Source organism: Bacillus rossius, chromosome 12, assembly GCF_032445375.1.
Source record: "Bacillus rossius redtenbacheri isolate Brsri chromosome 12, Brsri_v3, whole genome shotgun sequence".
Lineage (NCBI taxonomy): Eukaryota > Metazoa > Arthropoda > Insecta > Phasmatodea > Bacillidae > Bacillus > Bacillus rossius.
The window spans coordinates 12,254,168-12,280,736 of NC_086339.1; the positions used below are offsets into that span (position 1 = coordinate 12,254,168).

At 40.3% G+C, this 26,569-nt stretch overlaps 2 protein-coding genes across 2 annotated transcripts in view; one reads left to right on the plus strand and one right to left on the minus strand.

The window, feature by feature from the left end:
- LOC134537249 (glutamate receptor ionotropic, kainate glr-3-like) overlaps positions 1-26,569 on the minus strand; it is a 39,504-nt gene that overhangs the window by 11,583 nt on the left and 1,352 nt on the right. The window contains exons 2-6 of the mRNA XM_063377518.1: positions 14,901-15,048; positions 11,574-11,744; positions 8,587-8,890; positions 4,687-4,790; positions 1,500-1,673 (exon numbers count right to left, since the gene is read on the minus strand). Coding sequence (XP_063233588.1) covers positions 1,500-1,673; positions 4,687-4,790; positions 8,587-8,890; positions 11,574-11,744; positions 14,901-15,048 — 901 coding nt within the window. The remainder of the gene's footprint in view (positions 1-1,499; positions 1,674-4,686; positions 4,791-8,586; positions 8,891-11,573; positions 11,745-14,900; positions 15,049-26,569) is intronic.
- LOC134537539 (spectrin beta chain) overlaps positions 19,968-26,569 on the plus strand; it is a 276,676-nt gene continuing 270,074 nt past the window's right edge. Inside the window, exon 1 of the mRNA XM_063378092.1 lies at positions 19,968-20,211. The gene's annotated coding sequence lies outside the window, so the exon portion shown is untranslated. The remainder of the gene's footprint in view (positions 20,212-26,569) is intronic.

The following is a 26,569-nucleotide window of genomic DNA, read 5'->3' on the forward strand; positions in this document are numbered from 1 at the left end:
CAGGGCAAATATGTAAATATATGGTGTTGTGACAAGAAACTGTTAATGATACAAGTGAATGTAAAGAGTTTTGTAAGTCGAATATGTATGCACAGGAAGGGTGCAGATGTGCCCTCCCTACTGAATATGTACATATTTTGTATATTTACCCTGGCTGAGCTAAGCCAGGCAGAAAGCTCCTCCCAGTATTTCTGGGCCAATAAAAGTGACTGAATACTTGAGCAGTATTGTTTTAGGCAGCGACCTCTCTGGAGGACCGCTCCTCCCCCTTCCTTCCTCTGGTAGGCAGCGACCTCTCTGCAGGACCGCTCCTCCTCCTTCCTTCCTTCTCTGGTAGGCAGCGACCTCTCTGCAGGACCGCTCCTCCTCCTTCCCTCCTCCTCTGGAAGGCAGCGACCTCTCTGGGGGACCGCTCCTACCACTCCCTGCTCTTGGGCAGCGACCCCTGCTCGGGGACCGCTCCCGCTCCTCCCTGTGCCCCTCTCAGAAGCCCGGGACAAGTCAGTATCTTACCTACTGTGAAGTGATACTTTGTGCAAAAAAGTTAATATGCATGATAATTTTTTTCATACCTTGAATATCGCAATTTGAAACAGTAGCATTTCAAAATATGTACTGCAAACTACTGGAGATAAAAACAATGAAACAACTCTTTAAAATATATTTATAGTTTTATTCCCCTTTACTAATAACTGTTAGCAACCTTCATTTTGCATTTTTTTAAACAAAGAACATAAATTTATTTGTAATGATGAATTACTAACCACCTTGTCCAAATAAGCAGAAAAGTTACACTCGTTAGAACACTCCTAGGATTATGAGAAATACCTACATTGAGTGCCAATGATCTGTCTACTTTCAAAGTGTTTGAAATCCAACATTGCAACATTACAAATTGCAATTTTGTGAGGGTTTTGACAAAGCAACCACTACTGTTCATTTAAGTTGGAATTATCTACATAATTTGCCTTTAAGGGGCCCGCTTAGTCATAGGTGTATTTATGTTTGTGAGGTGGATGATAAGTGCAAAGCTTCCTGGTGTTTCTAGCATAATATCATCTCTACGTGCAAGGCTCTGAACAGGCGCGCAGTGCTTGGGGCAACTATGAGATTTGAGCGATGACCGTAACATTATAAAGTGGATAAATGAAGATACAGGTGAAATGCAAGTTCCTTGAGTGCTTTCAGGAATCTAAACCGGGTATTTCACGTCTTAAAATTATTCTGTAAACATGCTTTTTAGCCATTGTCAGTCTTCCAAAAATACAGTTTAAAAACTAAATATGGAAACTGAACCAATCATCCACCCTCCGCATGTTGTTAAATAGTTTCCGTAAACAGACACCACTCGGACATGTTGAGTAGTTTTCAAATTGCGTGGGTTTTTTTTTCTGGAGCTCAGCACTCCGTATGTGTGCCTGGGTAGGCGTGGGGTCTTAAATTGATTTGTAATTTTTTTTGCTGGACTGCAGTTGGAGTCTGTGACATGTGACACGTACCTGGTGGTGATTAGCGGTATGGTGAAGTCGATCACCGACTTCCTGATCCTGGACATCGTGAAGTCGCCCACCGCTGCGTTCACTTCGTTTTTCCTCAGCATTTCAATCATTCCGTTCCACGAACCGTGACTCTCTATGCCATAGCCACGGTTTTTATTCTCGATGTACTTGGTCCTGAGGGCGAAACAATCTTTTTATAATTGTCAGGCTTGAATAATCTGAAACATCGTGCCATCCTGGAAATGTTAACTTTTTTTATCTATATTTTTTTAAAACGAAGTGAAAATAAAAAGCCTTCTTGAGTGATAAAAATGGTAATTTATGTCTGAAATATATCTATTCTCTCATACAATGTAATGTCACAGTTTTTGATCAGGGAAGGGGAGAGGAGAGATATTATGGAGGAAATCTTTATCATCAATCAAAGAAAAAATTTTCCAGTATTAGTGGGACGAAGCTGTATGTGCATAGAGTACGTTCATTCATAATCTGGAGGCCATATTCGAGTGATCTACCGCAAAATTTAATAAAAGTATATGTATTTATTATTTTATTTTTATACTTGTCTAAGCTCAGATACCAACAAATCATCACTGTGTTAAGAGTAGTTATTCAGTACACACACGAAATGATATATTTCTGTTTTTAAATTAATCACTTATTATTTATTTAAATAATTATTATAGGTACATTTTTACTGAAACATGAATTTGTTGTGTTCATTTTAGTAGAATATTATACAGAGGTGCCCCCCCCCCCCCCCAAACGCTATGACTCACCCCCCCCCCCCCCAAACCTAATGATGCGCTACCCCCCCCCCCCCCCCCGAAATTTTTTATGCCATTTTCTCAATGATTTTATAATATTATACTTTTTTATTATTATATTTTATCACATTTTTCATTCATTAAAACTGATTTTCTTATAAAAATTTTGGTCATATTGACGTCGGCCCAAAGGCCTCCTTAACTCTTACAGGCCTATATGTCACGCCAATGCCTTCTCCTGCCGAGTGTTGCTTCGTGGAAGTGTTTCTACTCGCCGAGGGTGCAGTGTAGACTTGTGTTTCCTTTTGTATGTACTTATTTTGTATTGTATTTCATTTCAGATTAATTTGTTTTTATAGTTAATATTTCATTTATTTTATTGGTATTATTCACCGGGCGCCTAGGCCGTGGTTCTCCGCCTGTGGCCAATCCGCGCGTTCCGCGGGCTCGCGGAGGGGGGGAGTCAAGGTCGCGGCACGTGGGAGAGCAGTCGCGCTCGAGAGACGCAGGGAGGTGGACGCAGGGAGACGTCGCTCCACAGCTAGGCCTTTTTAGTCGCGATTACAGTACAGGTTGGACGCCCCTTGCAGTGTGCGGGAAAATTAAAGTGCGCGGAACCGGGCATCGCCCTTATTGAGATTGCCACAGGCGGGACCGCGGTAGCCCCATGTAAAGGGTATGTTTTATCGTGCATAAAACCATAAAAACTTCATTTGGACTTTATTTCCTGAAGTCATCCTGGGCAGGCTAGATCCCTTAGGCCACGAGGCACGAACCCTAATCTACTGCCCCTGAGCAGCCGGAGACGCGCCACTAATAACAGGGACTAGCCGCGGCCGTGTCAATATCAGGTAATATTTCCATCCTGAACCGACAGATGCCAAACTGCTTTTGTTGAGGAAAGTGCGGGGTTGCCAATTTGATTTACAAGATCCCTTTCAATTATCACAGCACCAGAAACGTATTTTCACATTAGAAGCTATAATTATGTAAATAATATATACATTTTTCTCATCTTTTAACCCCCCCCCTGAAATTTTAATGACGCAGTCTGCGTCGTTACCCCCCCCTTGTGGGCACCCCTGTAATATAACATTTTATGGAAAAAAAATTTGCAAATTAGTATTTATTGGGAGACAGCCCCATTGGCAGTTAGATGCAAAGAAAATTTTTATTTTAATTTTTTTATATTTAAATTCTAAATGGTTGCCATGCTTGTGAATGTTCAATGTAATCATGCCGATTTACCTGGTCTTGTCTGGGAATGCTATTTTATACTGCAGTACATAAGATTTAATTTTCTAAACTAGATTACACCACTGAAAAATTATTGTAAATATAATGTAGCATAAAAGATAATAGAAAAATTTTAAGTGAAAAGTTTCTTGAATGTAATTGCTAACTATTTATCATTAAAAAATGTGTGGAAATATTTATGATAAATTTTTCATATTAAAACTTTTCATAATTTTATATGTTGGGTAAAAAATCCTTCTGATAAGGCTTTTTATCATGTCTACAAAATATTATCTTATTTTGTGGAGCATTGAATATGTTAAAGTGTTTACGTTGTACTGCTTTGTTCCTATGAACATAAATATTCTGAACTGGAACTTTCTTTTCCAAACCTATTTAAAAAAAAATGTTATGTTGGAATATCACATTGAAAATTCAAGGATTTTTCACATTTTAGTTATTCATGAAGTACTCAAACCTGAAGAGTGAGAACGTGTCTCTCTCTGACGGACAAAGGGAAGCTTTTATCAGAGGTCGGGCTGGATACTGAGACCCTACGACTTTGGATTAACTCAAAAAAAGGTAATATTCTAAATGAAATGGTACGGAATGTTCAATACACAAAATTTCGGGAAACAAAATCAAGGGCAATATTGTGTTCTTGGCGTGAGACAAAAAAACTTCTTGCAGGAAACTACCACTCTGCAGTCTCTCTTGCAGTATGGCAGTCACATAAATTTGCGGAGGCTAACTTCCTATGCCCATAATTTCATGCTGCAGTGACTTAAATATAGTAATTATTATTTTTTTGATAATGCTGACTACCCACTATCATAAGTGGAAAATAATAGACTTCATTGACAATTTAATATACCATTTTATATTTTTTCTACTCATTGAAAGGAAGACCATTGCAGTGATAGCACAGATTCAGTTTCACATAGCTAATGAACACAAGTAATGAAAACTACACAGATAACTATTATTATAAGTGTGCCTGGAAACATTTCAAAATTATATGAAAGGCATTCCAAAATTGTTCTCAGTTTTAATATATAAGTTAAGCAAACAGCAAAAAAAATGCTGTTATTGAATTTGTTTTCCACGCAGCAAGGAAAACCAATAAATTGTTGTAACAGTGCAGAAATGACTTAAACAGTTCTTGGGTAGTAAATTATAATTACGTGAAGTTTGCGATATCTTCGAGAGTCCTCCAAAACACTGCGAAAAATCCAATTTTCTGTTTGTGTCCTGATTCATCTAAAATTTCTTCCATGACAAATTCTTTCTGCAAAGACAATACAGCAGGTGCTTGTTACTCCAGCATTATTACTTTCGACACATTCTGAAACCCAGCTCTGATAGATAGAGACCGGAAAAATTCGCGGGTTCAATGACCTGTAGGATGAACTCCATAGTTCTACCTACGTACACTCGGTCAAATGTCACTCACTCATTGGCTGCTGTGTTTTGAGACGTTACAACGTAGCAGCCTGTGATTCGATAAAGCTATGGTTGGGTTTTTCTCATTGGCCCAGTCATCCAGGTGAGTTGTGAGCCAATAGCAGAGGCAGCACTGAGGTATAACTATTTGTATTTTAGCCTATCGCGAAATGAATTCACGAATTTTTCCGGTCTCTACTGATAGAGCCTCATTCTTGTATACTTTTAACTTTAAAATTTGGGATTAGCCAACTACTAACAATTCCAACCTGGCATTTTAGGCAGAATATATATATATATATATATTTTTTTTTTTTTTTTAATAGAGGGTTGACCATGTCATCTTCCAATATATCACTGTGGTGTGCATGAAATGGTATGAAAATAATGATTAAAAATTAATTTTCCGACGACTCCAACCAAAATGTCACTGGGTCTTTAATAAATAGCAAGGGGAGCTGAAATCAAAGAAAACAATGATAAAGAACATAACTTATCAACTTATACTTAGAACAGTGGGAAATTGCAACTCTTAAGAGCACTTTCTAATTTAATATCATCTTTGTGTTCCTGAACTACTGTGCATGTGAGAATTTCTATAATTTATCTTTAGATTAAATGACTACAGCCTTAACAAGGGTCCTTATAACTTAGTTCACCAATTAGTACAGGATGTTTATGGTGAAAGTCATCACTGTGTGGCTTACTTAAAATTAAAGATTGAACTCCAACTTAAAAAAAAATCTTTACTATAGATAACGGATGTAGCCTTAAAACTCAAAAATCCTCTGATTAATGGGTCCACCTAGTCATGAATGTATTTGTGTTGGCGAGGCGGGATGATAAGTCTCTGAACTGGAGCGCAGTCTTCTCGTAGTTCAAAGGGCAACCATAATGCTTGAGCGGTGATCAAAATATTATATGGGGGAGATATGATGATGAAGGTGTAATTCAAGTCCCTTGAGAGCAGGTATCTTTACATACCTGCTGTTTCTTTCTGAAAACACGCATTTTAGCTATTTTCACTCTTATAAAAATATATAGTTTAAAAAGAAATACGGTAACATAACTACTTATCCTCCCGCAGTGCATTCTTAGATGTTTTAGTAAACAAACACCAATCCAATATGTTGGGCAGTTTTCAATTGGCCTGTTTTTTTGACGTGACAACGTCTAATAAATAGATGAACGCCGGCTGCACGCATGAAAGTGTCCCGTTACGCTGTGTCCCGTTACGCTGTGTCCCGTTACACTCATTGTAAGCTTGCGCCGCATCTATCTCTCTTCCACTCGATTGGAACAACCATCGATTTGACCTTTTTCGAGGCACATTAAACTTGGAACACTCCCATTCGTTTCCTACTTTTCCTATCATCGTCCTATCCTTAACAGAATAACACAGATTGGAAGAAGTTAAATAGCAAACATGTATAAAAGTTATAGTTAAAATAATCTCTTCGTTAAAGTAATAAACATATTTGAATTAATGAGTGCAAATAAAAGTAAATTTATCAATTAAATTGTAGCTTTCATTTCACTCCTTCTTTGTATCTATACAAAATAGTGATAGGTAACCCAATAAAAATGGTTCAATTTTATTAATAAAAGTATGCAATCATTTCATCAATGTTTTGTTATGACGTTGTCACGTTAAACAATCGTCCGTAAACCGACTTAACAGACAACCAATTTTTTTAAAATGCTCTTCACACCGTGTGTGCCCGGGTAAGGCCCGTTCTGCAATGACACGTAATTGGGAGACGGATCACGTAAACGTAACCGGATCTCACGGAACAAGAGTTTCCACAATGGCACGCGGACGAAGACGGACCCGTACTGATTGGCTCGCCAGTGCCGAGCTCTTCCGCTTGCGTTGCTCCGTGCGACCAATAGAAGCCGAGTAGCCATGTTTGTTCACGTATGTCCTAAATGTATTAAAAATGTTTTTTCAAGTACTATAATATATGGTGTTCTATTATTACTTAGTGGTTTATTGACGTGATAACATCTTATAAATCGATGAATGCCGGCTGCATGCACGAAAAATTTGTCACGTTCCGCCTGAGCCGAGCGTGCAAGAACCGGCCAACCACCGTGCGAGAAAATCTTCTATAATATCAAACAGGTTAAGGCGGGCTTTTTAACTAATTGTTCGTAATTATATTTAAACTAAATTATTTATATTAAATTTGCAAAAACTGTAAATAATATTTGATAATTGAAAAGTAGGTATGCAATTTTTCATCAATGTTTTCTTATGACGTTATCACGTAATATTATCGTCCGTAAACCAACTTTACAGACAAACCCCTCCCCCCCCCCCCCCCCACTTTTTTTTTTAAATTTATATCTTGGAATGCAGGCTCATTGGTTGCCATGTTTTACGGAGGCGACTGAAATGCTGCCCCTTGGAAGGGTAGCCCTTCGGGAATTTTCTGGCAATGGTTTGTTTGTACAGCGACTGGAAGGGCAGCCCATCCAATTTCTGAAAACATGTTTCTTTAAGTGTTTAAATAATCCTGAAAACTTGACCCTTGGTGAAAGGGCAGCCCATCAGGATTTTTCTGACAGTAGTGTTTTTGAAAGGTTGTCTGAATTGTTGCCCCTTGGATGGGCACAGGGCCGGCGTGTCCCTACAGGCGAACTAGGCAACCGCCTAGGGCGCCAAGTAGCGGGGGGCGGCGCAGCACGACACATAACAGCTGATATAATAAGTTTAACCATTATTGAAACTAAATTAAAATGGATTTTTGTAACAGTCTGGAATGATTATATTGATATAAGTAATTATTTAAAGTCCACGGTGACCTGTTTATCATTTGTAAAAAAAAAAAAAAACACAAGCCTGCTTACATTTGATTGTTGACAAAATCTTAGGCTTACGTGATGTAATTTGAGGCAAGGAAAATTTGTTTTGGGGTGTCCGGCCCGGTGGGTTAGGGGGGGGGGGGGGTGCATTAAGGTTTTTCGCCTAGGGTGCCAATTTACCTTGCACCGGCCCTGGATGGGCAGCCCTTCAGGATTTTTCTCACAGTGGTTAGTTTGTAAGGTGACTTAACCTAACCCAGTGGCGTAGCTAGGATTTGTGTATGGGGCGTGTTAAGAAGCATGCCCCCCCCCCCCCCCCCCCCCCATATTAAAGCGGGGTGTCGGGGGGCCTTCCCCCGGGAAAATTTGGATTTTTAGGTGTAAAATAGTGCTATTTTAGCAGTTTTCGGTTCTTAAATTTAAATATTGTAATGGTAAAAATTTTATTAATTTTAATATGAAATTTGTTCGAGTGATGAATAAGAAATTAATTAAAGATTTTGTGCTAAGGGGGGGGGGGGTTTGAACCCCTAAAACCCCCCCCTGGCTACGCCCCTGACCTAACATAACCTAACCCAACCCAACCTAACCCAACCTAACCCAACCCAACCTAACCCAACCTAACCAAACCCAACCTAACCTAACCCAACCTAACCCAACCCAACCCAACCCAACCGAACCCAACCGAACCCAACCCAACCCAACCCAACCCAACCCAACCCATCCCAACCCAACCTAACCTAACCTGTCAGTAAACACCTGAAGGGCTGCCCTTCCAAGGGGCAACAACTCAGCTCCCCCGCGGGAGCAGCAGGGAGGGCGGGGGCGAGTACCGGCGTGAAGGCGGCCCTGAGCACCAGCCCGTGCAGGCCGGGCCTGCGGTGGTAGCGGGACAGCAGCCGCGGCAGCATTCGGCCCGCGCCGAGGCGGTAGGAGCGGATCTGCGCGCCGGGCGACACGCGGTACAGCTCCTCCAGGCGGTACCCCCCTCCCCGCGGGCCCCGCGCGCGCCAACACCACGTTGCAGTCGAAGGGCAGGTCGACCCTGGCCAGGAAGCCGCCCAGGTCCGGGGACTCCCCCGGGGGCCGCAGCAGCAGCCACGCCGCGTCCGCCGGCCGGCGCGACGCCAGCGCGTCCTGCGGCCACGCCGACAACCCTAACCTCGCTGATCCGCACGTCCGGCACGGGAACAGGGTCTCCACAGTTAGTACTTTCGTACTAGATCTAGTACTTTTATAACTTTATTAGTGGTTTAGTACAGATCTAGTATATTTTTCTTTAATATAATAATATTATTGTAACTCCAATATGTTTTATTATTAAGCGTAATTATTTTTTAAAAACTATGGAATGTATGTGTGTGTGGTATGAAATTTAAGTTTGAGCATTGCAATGTCATTATAACTTCCTAAATTGTTAAAAACATAAAAAATTATAATTTAGTACTTTTTTCTAATATAGTACTTTTTTCTCGCCTAAGTTGGTACGAAATATTTTTTCCTTGTGGAGACCCTGCACGGGAATCCTTCTTTTCACGGACGAGAGAGCCAAACCACCGATCGTGCATCTTCGGTTTTTGAAGTGAAACTTCTAATGCGACTTCCAACAAGGTTGCGTTAAACGTTCAACGCTACCACGGAGGGGGGAATAGAAAGAGACAGAGCGGGTGTGAATGCGTGGCACTCGAACGCATGCGCGAGCGTTAGCAACGAGTAGCGTCCAATATTCCAAGCACATTGCGCGTGGTATTCTTGCTATGCAGCTAAGTAAACAGTGTGAGCGTCGTGAAATTAGCTGAAATACGTACTTGTTGTTCTATTTCATTGTTCTATTTTAATTTATAATATTCATTATTTCATTTACTTGTTTTTTTAGTTTAATTTGATACCTACAATATGATTTCACTAAAAATCAATTTTCACCCCTTCCTATTTTCATTTCCACATTACGAAGTTTCACTTCTTCCGCGCGGAGGGACTCCACGCACTATTTTTTTTTTTTTTTTTTGTTCATTGTAAATAAATATTTCCTTGTTGATAAAACGATACTAATGTTCAATTAGGTTAGGTTAGCTACATTATAAATACTTTAAAACATTGTGGACGGTTGATTTGGTTAGGATAGCTACATTAAAGATACGGGAAAAAAACATGAACTTCGGGGAGCTTCGGGTTTTGGCTCTCTCGTCTGTGAAAAGAAGGCTTCCCGATCCACTCGTCCGACACATGCTTTGACGTTTTTGCTTCCGTAGTGGGAGGCAATTAAAAAAAAAAAAAGATAACAAAATCGAGGGATACAGTTTGGTGTTGCAGCTACATATCTACAATCTCCATCCAAAATTTAATTACACCACCGGATAGCTAAAGGTTCAAAGAATTCGATACGCTAAGTGAGGACTGTGATGCATCGCGCGCGGTGGAGGGGGAAGCGCCGCCATTTTGAGGTCATTTTGCTGCGTTTCGAGATTTCCATTTGGTATAATTTTTGACCCGGAGAAGCTACGACGATCGTTTCAGTTTCAATCGTCGGCTCTCGTCAAAATCTATCGATTGCACAGATAAAACATTAGTGTAAAATAGTTACAGTGAATATATATGGTGTTAAATTTTTTTATATAATTTTTAAGATTTTGCCCAATTTCTCCGGTAGTAATTACACATTTTTCCAGGTGGCAACCGTAACGAAAAGTGCAACGGTGATGTACTTATATACTCTCCATGGAAAGAGTACAGCGGCATTGGTACTTGGTAATTTTTTCCATCATGGTAGTTTTCCAGTATGGCAAGTATTCCGTCGCCCCCTCCCGTGAGAGAATAAGGAGCAGAGTGACCTTTGAGCATGTTGCTTCCCCCCCCCCCCCCCTAAGCCCTAATCCAAGCAAGCAGGTAAGACACGCAAGGGCGGACCCGGCAGTAGTAAAACCAGTGGCGTAGCCAGGATTTGTGTATGGGGGGGGGGGGTGTTAAGAAGCATGCCGCCCCCCCCCCCCCCCCGTATTAAAGCGGGGTGTCCGGGGGTCCTCCCCTGGGAAAATTTGGATTTTAAGGTGTAAAATAGTGCTATTTTAGCAGTTTTCGGTACTTAAATTTAAATATTGTAGTGGTAAATTTTTTTATTAATTTTTAATATGAAATTTGTTTGAGTGATGAATAAGAAATTTAATTAAAGATTTGGAGCTAAAGGGGGGGAGGGGGTGTTTGAACACCTAAAACCCCCTACCCTGGCTACGCCAGTGGCGGATTCAGGATTTTGGTTTGGGAGGGGCCTTGACCCAGCTGAGGCTAGGCTTTATCAAGGCAAACACCAAAACAATAGTGGACCCAGATGCTTTTGGAGGGGGCTTGGGCCCCTTAGCCCCCCCCCCCTCTGGATCCGCTACTGCTACCCCCCTGAGTAAGACCTTTGAATATATGTACTGTATAGAAGTCGCCAGCCCAGGTTAAAATTTCTAATACGGTTTTGAAGTAGTTGGTTAATTCACCGCCGCAATCGCCACCATCTCTAGGGCATCGACTTGTGGTGGTCCCTAGCGGACAAGTGTCGAACTCTTCAAACACCCCTTCCCCCTCCCGTTGATAGAACTTGAGCTGCAGTGAATGATAGGTGGGGGGTGCGGAGAATGACAGCGGGCGACAGGGCTGCGCTCTAACGCGTAAATAACAACCTAAGACGATACAGGGCGTTACGGCAGCGCACTGCAGCGGTGAAGTTCCCAAGCTGCTCATCATACGCTCCTGAAAAACGTAGAGTAAATCCTATCCACTCGCGACTTCTATACAGTATATATATTCAAAGGTAAGACGGACCCTGAGGAAGCGCCTGGTGTCCTTGTCGGCGTCCCACAGCACGAGGAGGGGAGCCGCGTGGTGGCACAGCTGGCCCGCCTGCTCGAAGCTGGTCGCCTGCAGCTGCAGCGACGCCGCGGCCAGGCCGGCCTGGGACAGCTGCCTCGCCGTGCGCGCGAGCGCCGCCTGCTTGCCCGGGCCCGCGCTGCCACACGTCGCCAGGGGAGGGACAAATATGGGGACGCACCACAACGCCGACAGCTAGAAAAATGCTGTGTACCACAACGCCGAAAAATGCCATTGCAATCCAAAGGTTTTTAAGATTTTTCCCTTAAGTGAAACAATTGTTAACTGTAAATAAACTGAGTGTATATGTAACTTAAATGAAAAATATGTAATTTCCCGGCAAAAGAGCACTGAGTGCTGGTATGTCAACTCAACTGTATTTGTAAATAACTTGAAAAGACAAAACAAAGAGACTTTGAAATTGAATTGAATTGACTGCCACAAAGGTTAGGTTAGGTTAGACTAGGTTAGGCTAGGATAGGCTAGGTTAAGTTAGGTTAGGTTATATTACGCTAGGTTAGGTAAGGTTAGGTTTGATTGTGGTATTTCGGCGCTAAGGTACATTTAAGAAACACAAATTCATTCAGTTTTTATTTCGGCGTTGTGGTTACACAGCAGTTTTCTAGCTGTCGGCGTTGTGGTCAATTTTGACATTCGGCGTTGTGGTAACGACCCGGGCCAAATTATATTTTCTAATACAATTTTCGTACATTCAGAATTTAAATATTTAGTTGGTTTTTATTTGTAGTTCAAAAACCTCCAGTTATCTATAGCACTGCAGTAAAATAACACTTAAGTAAGTTTGGAGAAACTATGGTAAGGAATTAGGAGAAAATTAAATATATGTATACATGTGTGTGTGTGTGTGTGTATTCCACGTTCAGGGGAGGGCCATGCCGCTATGCCCCCCCCCCCTTTCCTCTTCTGGATCCACCAATGGTCACCACACACAGGTATGCCAACCACATTCCCGTCTGTCCGACCGTCTCTATATGTGTCACACTATAGCAATGGAAATATTAAAAAAAAATCTATATTTTAATCTATATTTTTACCTGTCACAGGTGTGTGACACAGGTATATAAAAACACGCGCGTATTCGACTGCAACGGTTGTGTCAAAATTCCAAAACAATCGGTGAAGAAATTTCTGAGATTTAAGATTTCGAACGAACGAAAGTTTACATTTTTATTCATACAGATAGATAGAGGTTTAATGAAAATGTGTATTGATGAAATGTAGATACACTGAGAGTTTAATTAAAGGATAATTGGATCAAATCTGTCTGTAAGAAACTAAAACGGCAAACAAATACGACATAATTGAGTCCCAGACGAAGAGATAAAAACATTAAATTAAATAGTTTATTAATAACTTTCGCGTGATTTTTACAGTTTGTTTGAACTCTTCGTGATACTCAATTGCGGATATTGTTCATGACGTCAGATGCAGATGGTCAATCCGTTCTGCCTGACCTCGGAAGTTCAAGTATTATTAGCACCTGACGTCATAGGTCACGTGAACCAATAAAATGTCACACACGCGCGCATCTGAACCATTAGCTCCGACAAATAAGACAGACGCAGGCCTGACATATTTGCCCATTCGATTTGTCTGATTTGTCCGACCATGCTGTCTGAAGTCCGTATTTCACGAAGGAAGGCTTCGTTCATGTTCCGCTAGAAGCTTTCAGCAAAACTGATAGCCAGGTGTCCATGGCAGCAGGTATGAATGTTTCTTCGGAAGAAACTATCATACGTAGAATTGTGACTGGCGTAGGCTAAGCTTGTAGCTCGTGCAAGATGAGATTGTAAACAAATGCTAAATTATGTGTGATAATCGACAGAAATTACTTTTAAGTGTGCCAGCAATAATTATTGCAAAAGAAAATTACTGCAGAAAGGCGGGCTTAAAAAAAGTATGGTAATGATACGATAATTAATATTTTTCGTATTGTATAAACATGTATGTTTCTCATCATTGTCGCTTAATGCTGTAACTGCTTCAAAAGACCACATGTTCTCTGCATTCCAAATCAATAATCAAGGAAACTCCAATCCCTCCAAAATAAATTATCGTTTTTAACACTAGGAGCACACTGCCACTTCATTCTAATTGGGCAAAAATTTCCTCCCACGATACCTTTCACAGGAATTCGAACACGGCCGATTACAAAAGCTTCCATGAAAACGGCCAGCGCTCAGCTAATTCTTCCACAGAACCGTTCATACCTGCTGCCACGGAAACATCCAACGTGTGAAGGTGACTTCATGGTTGTGTCCCGTTCCAGGTCATCCTTTTATATTTACGTTCCACGCGGTTAAAATGACGCCTTTAAGAGTGGTTGAATTTTCACAAAATAAAACATATGTACAATTTGAATATGATTTTCATAATTAGCTCGTCAAGTATCATTTTTAACGTTTCCGTGCAGCATGAATAGGGAGAATGAAATGGAATACAAAACTGGAACTTTTTTTATGTTTCAAAATCAAATTTACTGGCTGTTGTGTGTGGTATGGTTTAATTTCTTTATATATTTATTGTTTATATAGATATATTTATTTTGTTGAAGTTCTGCTTCTCAGAAAGTTTACAATCTTAATCGGGGTAAACGTAAAACTAAAATGATGACCTTGAAACGAGACCTACGCCCTTAAACTGGACTCACAATCATCCGTCCGTTCGTCAATCACATGACCTGCGGCCAATCAGACGGCCCGGGAATTTTCAGCCGTCCCTTCCGTCCGTCAAAACCTTTCGACGGATGGACGGGTAAAATAACCTCCAAAATGTTGGCAAGATACCTGTTGCCAACGACCTTTACTATCTTATAAGGTTTTTTAAGTATAGTTATTTAACTGCTTCCGTTAAATGTTGTTAACATAACGTTTGAACATATTTTTAACAACCGAAAATATTTTTTTAATAAATATCAGAGCTGAAAAAAAATTAAATTAAATTATTTATTAAGTGCTTAACTTTCATGATCAATATAATATAATTATACAAGATAAATTTTCACCAGTATTTAATATTTTTGGTCTGTTGGCAGTATTAAAATGAAAAAAAAAAAGTATTTGATGGACGTGCGGCTGATTGTGTATCGCTCGGCTGTTGACGAACGGATGACGGGGGTGGCGAATGGACTGGTGACGGACGGGTGGCGGGGGTGACGGATGGATGACGGTGGTGGCGTGGACGGGTGACGGATGGATGACGGTGGTGGCGGATGGACGGATGACGGGGGTGGCGGACGGACAGTGAGACACACTGAGACAGCACCAGCGCTCACCGGCCGGAGAAGACGAGCGCGACGCAGACCTTGTCGTACAGCAGCGCCGCCTCTCGCACCACGGCCGCCACCTCCCTGGCGTCGGGACGCCATGCGCCGCCGCCGGCCGCCAGCAAGAGCCAGCACGCCGCCAGTCCGGCCTGCATCCCTGGGGGTCACCGTCCTCTTGCAGGCCCGTTCTGCTGCGTACACGGAGACACATCTCATGCGCAGCATTTTTCACGGGGACGCACCACAACGCCGAAATTCCAAATTGACCACAACGCCGACAGCTAGAAAACTGCTGTGTACCACAACGCCGAAATACATTAACCCCGAAAAATGTCATTGCAGGACTGCCACAAAGGTTAGGTTAGGTAAGGTAAGGTTAGCACACAAATTCATTCAGTGGTTTTTTTATTTCGCTCCTGTGCCCCCCCCTCCCTTTCCCGCAGCAACATTTTTCGGCGTTACTGTATTTCGGCGTTGTGGTACACAGCAGTTTTCTAGCTGTCGGCGTTGCGGTCAATTTGGCATTCGGCGTTATTATACGTTCGGCGTTGTGGTAACGACCCAGTTTTCACTATCTCGTCTGATGCACGAAAACGAAAAAAAAATAAAAATTGATTTTTCCATATTTTTGCTATAGTTCTAATTTTGAACTACGTATCCCGATTTTTAAGCATCTCAAGTCATGAATCATATCACCTAAGCCTTTACGTAGACCGATAGTTTGTTAGCATTTGTGGTCGGGTCACGAATTTTCTCGCTAGATATATTTACTGAACAATATTTTAAAGCTGTAAAAGTTCACAAAAGTTATCATAATCACACAATATTGCGAATACTTGCGTGCGGCTGTTTACCGCTAATAGATTTTTTTATTTTTTATTTTATTTTTAGAAAATAATAATTTGAGACGGACATAAAATGCAAGAGAGCTACCGTGATATATTTTAGGTTATGATATCACAAGGTCTGTCCGAACTGGAAAGTAAGAACGCAAGTGTGCAAGTAAAAGAATCGGTATTATTCTTAACGTACTTCGAATGAGAAACGTAGTCATATAAAAATAACTTTTTGTAGTTTACATTTGATCCAACATTTAAATAATTTAAAGACTTTTAGAATTGTTTTCATTTTATATTTTACTGGTATTAATACATTTTATTAAAAAAAATATTTAATCATGTTTATAAGATTTGCATGCATGCACATAGACTGCTGATCGTAACTACAAAACAAATGTAAAATCTTTAAAATATAAATTGCCGTAAATTTGTGTGACAATAATGAAGAGTTTAAAAATTAGAAACTAATTTCAGTACAATATTTGGTTTCCCAATAAAATGCGAACAGCTGGTTCGACTGGCTTATAATGTTTGAAGTGTAACGTACGCTGGGCTTCAGATAAACACTCAATAAATCAATAAGTAAAAATAAGGCCTTAGAAGCGTCAGCCCACAAACAAAAAAAAAACAATAATCACAGAGGTGCCCAGACGTCGTACAAAGGAATTTACTTATAACCTACTAGAAACTCTAGGAGGCTATGTGGATCGAGGATGAATAATAATGAAATAAAAAAATGCTGGTTTGATTTATATAACTGCCCTTTTACTAAAATTATTTACTTAGCTTTTACTTTTATTTTTTAATTTTTAAGCACACATGTATTAAAATACATTAATTACAAATAGAAGGGAGTCCCGGGGTGAAAAATACATATGAAAAGAAAAACAACCATATCGGAACGGAACATTTGACTCGTCTGGAACCGTCAAGTGCGCCACGAGGGACAAGTGAAGCACGCAGCACGCAAGCACACAACCGCTGTGCTTGAAGTCGGACACGGCCCGAGAGGAACATCCCTCGCCCAGTAAAAATGACAAGATTATGAAACATGTCACTCACAGGCGGGAGACCACAAGCTGCACCCGGTAGTGTCTCAGTCATTCGAAGAAATCACATCAGCAAATTCAGCCTTTTGAAATGAATTACAGGCCTTTTAGAACTCCTGAAATAATAATGGTATAAATAAACAAACGAAATTGATAAAACTAGAATAAACCTATTAAAAACAAATAAATCAAAGTAATTAATTAAAATTATTCATACAAAAAGTATTTAAATTAATTTTAATCTTTAAAAATAATATTTCGTATTAGTGAACAGGAAAATTTATTAGCACCAGAAAACGAGTGCCACACGTACGTGTCCCAAATTTCAATTTGAGATTTAAAAAATTAATTGTGTAACTATAGATTATTATTTATAACAGATTCTACCAAGTGGTTATTTAATATGCAGTTTTGAAAACCTTTTTAAGGTTCCAATGAATTGAGAGCGAGGAAGATTCTGCACGGACTGTTGGAATGTTCGGCTGTGCCGGGACCCTGGCGAAGCTTCCAGACGTCTCTGCGCGCGCCGCGAGGACTGGATGTCTGTGCCCTCGGGAGCCGGTCTGTGTGTCCGTCTGGCGGTCAATACGCCAGAGGCCGAGCTGCTATGCTTTTGTCCTACGGCGGCCGGCTCCGCCCTCAACGAGTCTGAGCGGCCTCGATGCGGACTTGATAACTTGCGTTTCCCCGTGGATACCCCTACCCCCCCTCCCCAGCACTACAGTCCGTCGGCCGGAGTGACTGGCGACAATGGCAGTCGGGCCCCTGAAGAGTTGCCCACGCGTCACTCGGCGGAACAACTTGGGCGTGTTCACTGATTCGCCAAAGGAAGCCACGAGAATACATTTTTAATAGGTCTGTTTCTGGAGAAGGAGGAAGGAATAGTTATGGAACAACTCCGAGAATTTTTTCAAGGAGGTTTAGGCCTCGCCATCTTGCAATTTCAAGTATCCTGGATAATGCTTGCGATAAAGCTTCCGTGCTCTTTTTTTTTTTTTTTGTCAACGTGCCACATGAATTAGTTGTGGCTACTCGTTGAAGTCAACACTTGTGAACTGGTATGATTATCATGGTAGTTGTAGTCGACCGGATGAAATAATGTTAGTTCCTCGCGGCAATTACAGGAATTTTCTACGAGATGTAGAAGTTCTGGGAAATATGATTCATGGCTTGACATGGCAAAAAAAAATTGGATAAATAGTAAAAAATTATAACTACAGCGAAAAGAAATTAAAAATTCCTATATGGCGGGGCCTAATCACCTTTAAAACGCATTTTAGGGCTATCTGAGAACTTCAGTGTTTGTTTTTTTAAAAACCTGAAATTCCTAAATAAAAAGAGCCACGTAATCATGCGTTGAAAACAAGACCTTTATTTACTAATGCCTGTCCATGTCTTCAATGGAATCTGAAAATGGATCAATGGGTTTATGATACGTGAACTATGAATCAGATACTTATTGGAAATGCCTATACAAACTGCCACAATTCTAATGCTAACACTGGATCCAACCTCAGAGTTGAGGCAGAAGTATTTTGAAAACATTCAAAAGCATTTAAATTACATTAAATCATGTGCCTATGTAACTGGCTGTAAATATGTTTCTATTCAAAACTTTTTTTAAAACCCGCGCCATTGAGCAATATTTGTTACATACGTTAACTCCGTTACTTATTCACTTCCGTTAGCCTGTGATTATGATATTTCTCTACCGTCTGTAAAAAAAAAACAGGTGTCACTTCAAAAAAGACTTATTGGCCAAAAGAACTTTGTCATTTTTGATTTAGTTCGTTACGTCTTGATTCCAGCGCTGATAACAATAAAACCAGCCTTGGTGTTTATTTATTTTATTTTGGTAATTGACCATACAACTGTCTGCACACTATGATATTTGACACAATACATATAAAATTGTTAAAACTTACAAACATACAATGTCTGAAATATGTACAAGGCATAAAGCTGAAACAATAATCCAGTTGATGATATTACAATGACCTTTCGAACTATAGAAATTGTGCATGGACTAAGAAATAAATTAAATTTATAAGAAATAAATTAAATTTATAAGAAAACTCCAAGTCATAGTGTGCCACAACAGTGCAAAAACAGAAATATCGCCCAAGGATCAACATGCACTGACAACCACCCGGAGTACGTGTGTATATTTTTATTTATATATTTATTCAAACAAATGCCCAGCGCAGTACCAACTTACAGCCCATAATCAGAATAATTTACCCAAAACGCTACTTTTTTTTCCTTCGGCTTGTTCCAGAAACACTCGTTTTTTGTTAACAAAGGTGATTCTTATCACTAATTGCGAGCAATTTACCTTGTTTATATAAACTGCTGGCCACTTGGTAAGGTGAATTCAAATTCAGTGTAGTTAATTCTTATTTTATCCTAACTTCCGTGGTGGTGGTGGGGAGAAAGGGGGCAGAGCGTAATTTTACCAAACGATGCCCTTCTCTTTTACGCCCCCTGCCGCGTCTATTTTCTCGGTCGTCCCGACAGAAGACGTGTGGCGATGGCTTTGCCGCCGGGCTCGGAGGCGGTGAGGTGATAACGATCGTCTTTAACAGCTGCTGGCAGGCGGCGCTCGCAGATGGTATCAGCCGGCGAAGACAGGCGAGGCCACAGCGCTACAGCAGCGCCAGCCACACGGAGAAGGCACAGAAGACAATGCGTGTCGAAAACGCCCGTTCTACAATGGCACGGAAGCGTGCACAGGCGAACATAGACTTCGCGGGATCCTAATATTTTTGTTTATGAAAGGGGCCTTACCGAGGTGACCTTGGGGGGGGGGGGTGGCGGCCATTCCTGGAAAATTTAAAAAAAAAAAATCCCTTTCGCACAGCCTACAGGCGTAGTTAGATTTCGAAATACCTATTTATTCTGTAATTATTTTATAAACTTCCCGAACTTAATGTACATAACATATTTATGTTCTCCAATATTACAAAATGATATTTGCCCATTTTCCATGCACGTTAATAACAATTTCAGCAATGCCTCTTTGTATTTGCATGAGTAATGAAACCGCCAAAAATAAAACGCCAAGCTCACTGCACGTAGCTGATGCGCGCGAGCACTTAGTTCGACTGACACTCAACAGGTAGCAGCAGCAGTACCGCCAGGCGCGACTTTTCACGTGTACTCCAGAGACAAGCGCTTTTTTTGCAGTCCGCATATTGCATGCAGCTGACACCTGCTGTCGTGGATGCTGTGTTGATAGTCTGCAATCGTGTCCCGGTTTCGCTGGTGTATATAACATTATAATTCCGTGTGTTTCGTTCGACTGAAATTACCACACGACCAAAGAGCGTGACATCCGTGGACTGGAAGGAAAAAAAAATATATTATTTTCGTTTTTACTTCCTCACGTCGAAGAACTATGCGACACTTGTTGGATTCTGCCGTCGGTGTTGGGTGAGTGATTTGTTGTGGAGTTGTGAGAGACGTGGCGTGTGTTGGAATGTCAACAAAGGCACGCAGTGTGCGCGCCGAGCACGGCAGGAAATCACAGCGACGAGCCGTGCTTTTTTTTTATTATCCAACTACCGTAACCGTGGAAGCTGGAACAGTTGTGTAGTTCACCGCTCTTGCGTGGAATTTTTGTTGGATGTGTTTTTTTTTGTATTATATTATTATTGCGGGTTTTCATGGCGTCACGGGTAGACGAGTGTGACATGAAAATTATGAGGGGAAGGGGGAAAGTCATAAAGAAAGGCACTGTGTGCGTGCGTACCTGTCAGTGGCTGGTGACCCAGACTACGGGTATAGGTCATTGGCCACTCGCGACGAAAACCTTGGGGGCTTGCCCGTCACAATTCGGCGCAGCCAACCTTACCAGCTCGCGGCTGTAGCGCGGAGAGGAGAGCCCATTCGGTACGACGCAGAGGTGCATCTGCGAGAACCTTGAACGCCATTTTCAACTGTCCAACTTTGAGTCAACGTTACACATCATCATGTTGTATATATATTATTTTTTTTAACATTGTAGGGAAAATTTTAAGCGTGGTTGGTACTCTGTGTGGACAATCAGCTTATAGGTATCACGATGAGATGCGAGATATTTATGGCCTGTATTTCTTACAGTTAATTTTTCCGAGGCAGTGAATTATTATTTCGGGGGTGCACTACTTGCTCCTTAAATTTAATTAAACAATTCCTTAACATGTAAGTACGATAGTTGTTTCAGTTTAATAGGGATAGGCCTACATAATGTGAAAACCTACCATGAATGTATATATATTTTTCCCCAGATTCTTTTCTAACTTTTCTAATCACTAAAACTGTATAATCTACGTTTAAACAAATCTCTCCTGCCAATGGCATGTCGACGGGGTTTTACGGTGGTGTTTTTTTTTTTTTTTGGGGGGGGGGGGGGGGGTTGTGAAGAGGAAAGATGATTATAGCCCTAGGGGTGCGAAGTTTTCCCGGAGATATGCCTGGAAGAAACACAATTCTGGCTAACACAGTCCTTTCTTTTCATAATACATTTTTTCTCTTTTGAACGGTATATTCAAACTGAAGTGCCCATAACTAGGTTCCTAATCTGCTAATTCAACGTGCAACGACACGCGAATACTTGAACTACGCACTCATCGAACTGTACGTTGTTTATCGCATGAAATTAAAGTTGGCGTAATTCAACTGCGTGTAGTGGATGGGTGTTTAATTACGCAGTCTTGGCAAAGGCATATTGCACTGGCACTGTGCTGTTGTGTTGTGCTTACGTATCAAACTATAGATAAACCCACGCATTTTCACACGTTCAGAATAATCCAACTTCATTCCTGTGACTTACGGGAAGCCTCTTATAAGCATTTGTAACAGCATTAGCTGTCGAAAATACCAAATTACTGAAATAAATAGTAAAAAAAAAAAGACTTGGTTACATTGAGTACGTATATACAAGTATGTACGTACATCGCTAGGATAAGTTGACCCTCCATTGTCGAAATTCCTATGTAACAAAATAAATCTATCATTGATATAAATAACCCGCAAAAACTTCTTTATCTTATGTTATCCAACGTTTATATTATTGGTAACCCAAACCAGTGGTGTAGCCAGGATTTGTGTATGGGGGGTGTTAAGAAGCATGCCCCCCCCCCCCTGTATTAAAGCGGGGGGTGCGGGGTCCTCCCCCGGGAAAATTTGGATTTTAAGGTGTAAAATAGTGCTATTTTAGCACTTTTCGGTTCTTAAATTTAAATATTGTAATGGTAAAATTTTTATTTATTTTAATATGAATTTGTTTGAGTGATGAATAAGATATTAATTAAAGATTTGGTGCTAAAGGGGGGGGGGGGGTTTGAACCCCTAAAAACCCCCCCTGGCTACGCCCCTGACCCAAACGTCAAAACTGAACTGAATTATGTGCAAATTAAATATTCACACTTTATCTACAAAATGTCAACATCAGACACAGGCTTCTGCTTCAAACCCAACGTGACGGAGAATTTTTGAGAAGAATCTAAATTAGGTAATCTTATTAGTCATATTAGTAAAATATTTTACCACTAATTAGATCTACATAGACCCAATGAAATCAGTTTCAATTAGGTTAATACATCAATAATAAACCCTAGCCGTATGACTCACAAGATAAGAGTTTTAAAGAAAATCATAACTTAAAAATAGCGATGAAAATGGTGTTGAAAGAAAAATATATTTGTGTGTTTACAGTTATAAAAAAAAAGGTAACAGTTTTCCATCCACCATTGTGATGTATTGTCATAATGAAAAATTAAAATGTTTGAGTTAGCTCCGTGAAATAGTAAACTTCTGTAGTGCTATATGTTTTCAAATGTGTTGTAGGTAAAGCTCCAACTTTGTTTAACGGAAGAATTAGGGGGAAGGGAGGGTCTTCTACTTTCGCTCGTTCCTGTCATGTTAATGAGTCATCAGGTAAAAAAACAAAATTCCAAACAAAATAATTATGTACAGTGTAACCTGAATTTGAATTTAATATCTATAAATATTTTTTCTTTCCAAAGACAATCACTCTCTAACTTAAGGAAGATAGAAGAAACCGAAAACGCCATCTTTGTTTCACCTTTTTTCAAGCCATAATAATTTTGTATAGTTTAATATTGGATGATATTTGGCTTAGTTAAAGCATAATATGTATTTTAATGGAGTAGCTGAAGTTAACAATGACTGTTTGCTTCGAATTGTTTTCTGTGTGAAGTCATTGACACTTAGTTTCACATTAATTTAGGGAATTATTACAGTTGTAATAATGCTGTTAATTGACACTATTTAACAGCCTCGGAACATCTCTTAGGGCGGTATTCCAAGACGTTCGGGTCAAGATAGCGGATAGGCACTGTCTTGTTGGGATAAAACCGTGACCTAACTCGCAGGCCGTATTCCAGAACGTGTCCAAACCGAATTCCAGTAAGGAAACACATTGGCAACCGTTTTAATAAACGGTGCCGAAGCAAAAAAAAAAAAAAAAATAGAAATGCCTTTTAATTATTTCTTGTAAAGGCCGTTAAAATGTACAGAATGTATTTCAGGATAGTTTCGCTATCACAAAGTTTCATTCGGCACACCAAAACGGTTGGCCCGCCACCCGGACGAAAAAAAAAATGAAAAAAATTAGCTCTGCGTATGCGCGGAATTTGGGATACCAAAAATCCGTTCCCTAAAAATTAGAGAGGCTGTCCTATCGTGCACTAGAGATACAGTTCTGGTACAGGTGTAGCATATTTAATATCTAAACCCCCTTCTTTTTTTTTTTCTTTTTTTGTATCTGCCTTAACGAAGGTCAATTTTCAATGTGAAAAGATGAACAATGGTTTGGGAAAAAAATAAAACTCTTGAAACCAAGATGGCGTCCTATTTCTCCTCTTTTTTATTTTTCAAGTGCAGTTGGGAAAGAGAGTTTGGGAACGCGCACGCGCGGTGAAAGTGTCTCGCGAGCCTCCGGTTTCCCGCGCCACGCTGCAACACGACACCCGCGCCGGCGCGACGGGTAATTGATACAGCACGTATGTGTCGCGCCTAACGGCCGTTTCGCGCGATCGAATTCAAGCCACCACTATCTTTGGAAGATTTGTGCAATGGGAGTGCATGACTCAGCGGCGGATCCAGAGGTTCACTCTAGGATTTCAGAATAGCCAGAGAAAAAATGTCTTAAAAAATTACTAAATTTGTATTTAATCTACTCTCACTACACATAACATCCAACCACCAGATTCTATGATTCTATAAGAAATTCATTAATTATATTTAAATATTTTATTGGTTTCAGAAACAATCATTTTTGTCGGTAATATTAATGTAGCAGACAACTGGTTTTTCGGGGGGGGGGGGGGGCACTCGCCCCTGGTGCCCCCCTCCCCCCCTTAGATCCGCCACTGGCATGACTTCATGTAAGCAAAAATTGCTGTTGTCAGCAGGATATAAACACATAAACACCACATAATATTCCATAACATGAATATGGTCAATTTATTGCTTAATTTGTGTTTTTTGTCTTTTGGGTTTTTTGTAGTTTTCTTCTACAGACATACATATGTGCTTAGCAATGACGTATGTCCAAAAGCTTACATCAAGTTAGGTTACCACGTTCGATTGCCATCGGATCCGACCCCTTTGAATTACATGACGTCACTAAGATGCCATAATCGCGGCCATCTCGTCGTCCAGAAAGTAAAAAAAAAAAAAAAAATGTGCCTATTCATTCAAAAAACTTTGATTCGGGCATGTTCCAGATTTTCTAGAATTTTATTTTCAGCCTTCATTTTTAATGGCCGTCGAGTTTTCTCAGAGATCATGTGCGTCCCGTTAAATATATAATTAATTTTGAGAAATAATTGAAAACTAAGTTTTGTGAAATAAAAAATAAATAAATATTGAATTTTTTTTTTAAAGATCGAAAAGAGGCTAAAATACAGGATTTTTCTTCTCAGAAAAAAAGTTAAACCTGAAAAAAATTATTATGAAAGAAAAAAATGTATTTTTATTAACACATATTACAACTGAACAGTTTAAGTACGTGAATTGATTATGTAATGCCTTTAAATTAACACTTTTTTATTCCAAACTTTAACGTTTGTCATGGCCGACGCTGTTTGTGCGATGTTGACGTTATGAAGAAATCTGACAGTACTTCGTATGTGTGAGTTTTATTGCACGAGGTGCTGGATATTTCATTTGATCATACATTGGAAGCAACTGCAACTTAGCATAGTTATTTTAAGGTTTGTGATTTTTCGCTTATTTCGTATTTCTATTAAGAAAAAATATAGATTTGCTTTGATTTTTGGCCACACCCTCTGCGAACGCCGATGAGCCCATCAACAAGAAAAGCAGCGTGGTTAACGAGTCACGAGCCACCCTGTCCAAGTAACAAGCGGTCCATCAGGAGTATACCAACCAGTGACGAAGCATATTGGCTCAAAGAGCGGACTACAGAGTTCAGCCCGGTGCCAAGTGAATCAGCGAATCATCCGCTAATCTCAGTACGGTTCCAGTATACATGCTTTGTTGTTTTCGTTGAGCGTGAATAGTTCGTTATACGCGGTTAATAGGTGGTGTTTTTACAGCTTGTGTGTGACATGTTTTTTTGGCATCGATACACTTTTTCCATGTCGACATCAATTATCTTCGTTTCTGGCTTCGATCGATGAGAGAAGTTCTTCGTGTACTCGAATGAGTCAGTGAGAACGAGGCTTTGTGTTATGTAGATAGAGACAGGAGAAAAAAAAATCAGATTCATTTCTGGAAAGGTTTAATTTCAAACATGTATAGTAGTTAGGTTATGCCGATCCGGGGACAGTGGTATCCCGGTGCAGGATTCAGGATTGGTGACCTTTGACCTCCTCCTCCTCCTCCCGGTCGGAAATGACGTAATCCAATATGGTGGCCGGAAGTGATGTAATCCAAGATGGCGTCCGGAAGTGGCATAATGCAAGATGGTGGCCGTAAGTAACGTAATACAAAATGGCGGCCGGAAGTGACGTAATCCAAGATGACGGCCGGAAGTGACGTAATCCAAGATGGCGGCCAGAAGTGACGTCAGAGGTCAAAGGTCACCAATCCTGAATCCTGCACCGGGCACCACTGTACCCGGATCGGCATAACCTAACTACTATGTATACATTTTTTCCCCCCAATGCTTTGGAGCATTGGAGCAGTTGGAGCACGTTAGTCTTCATTGCTGATTGTGCATCGTCAAGTCTGTAGTGTTTTCATGATGTTCTCGTGGTTCGGAGATGTCTGGTCTGTACGTTTGACATCTTACGTGATATGTTCTAAATGTATTCTAATTATCGAAAAATATGGCATCATGGCTACTAACTGTATGTACCTATGCCAATGAGAAACCCTCCCCTTAACCAAAGAAGTTTCCAATCACATTCTCCCCATCTTATACGTCTCACGAATGAACATGTAACTTTTACCCACGAATACGAGGGACTTTAATTTACCCTAGGGGTAATTGAACCATATATAAAACTAAATGTACCCCTTTTTTTCACTCCCTTAGGGATGTAATTTCATAATTATACGAAATCTATGTTACTCTCCGGCCTATAAACTACCTATATGCAAAAAAAAAATTGGTTGTCTGTAAAGTCGGTTTACGGACGATAGTTTAACGTGTCAACGTCATAACAAAACTTTGATGAAATTATTGCATACTTTTATGTATAAAATTGAATCATTTTTATTGAATTATCACTATTTTGTATAGATACAAAGAAGGAGTGAAATGAAATCTACAATTTACTTTTATTTGCACTCATTAAATCAAATATGTTTATTA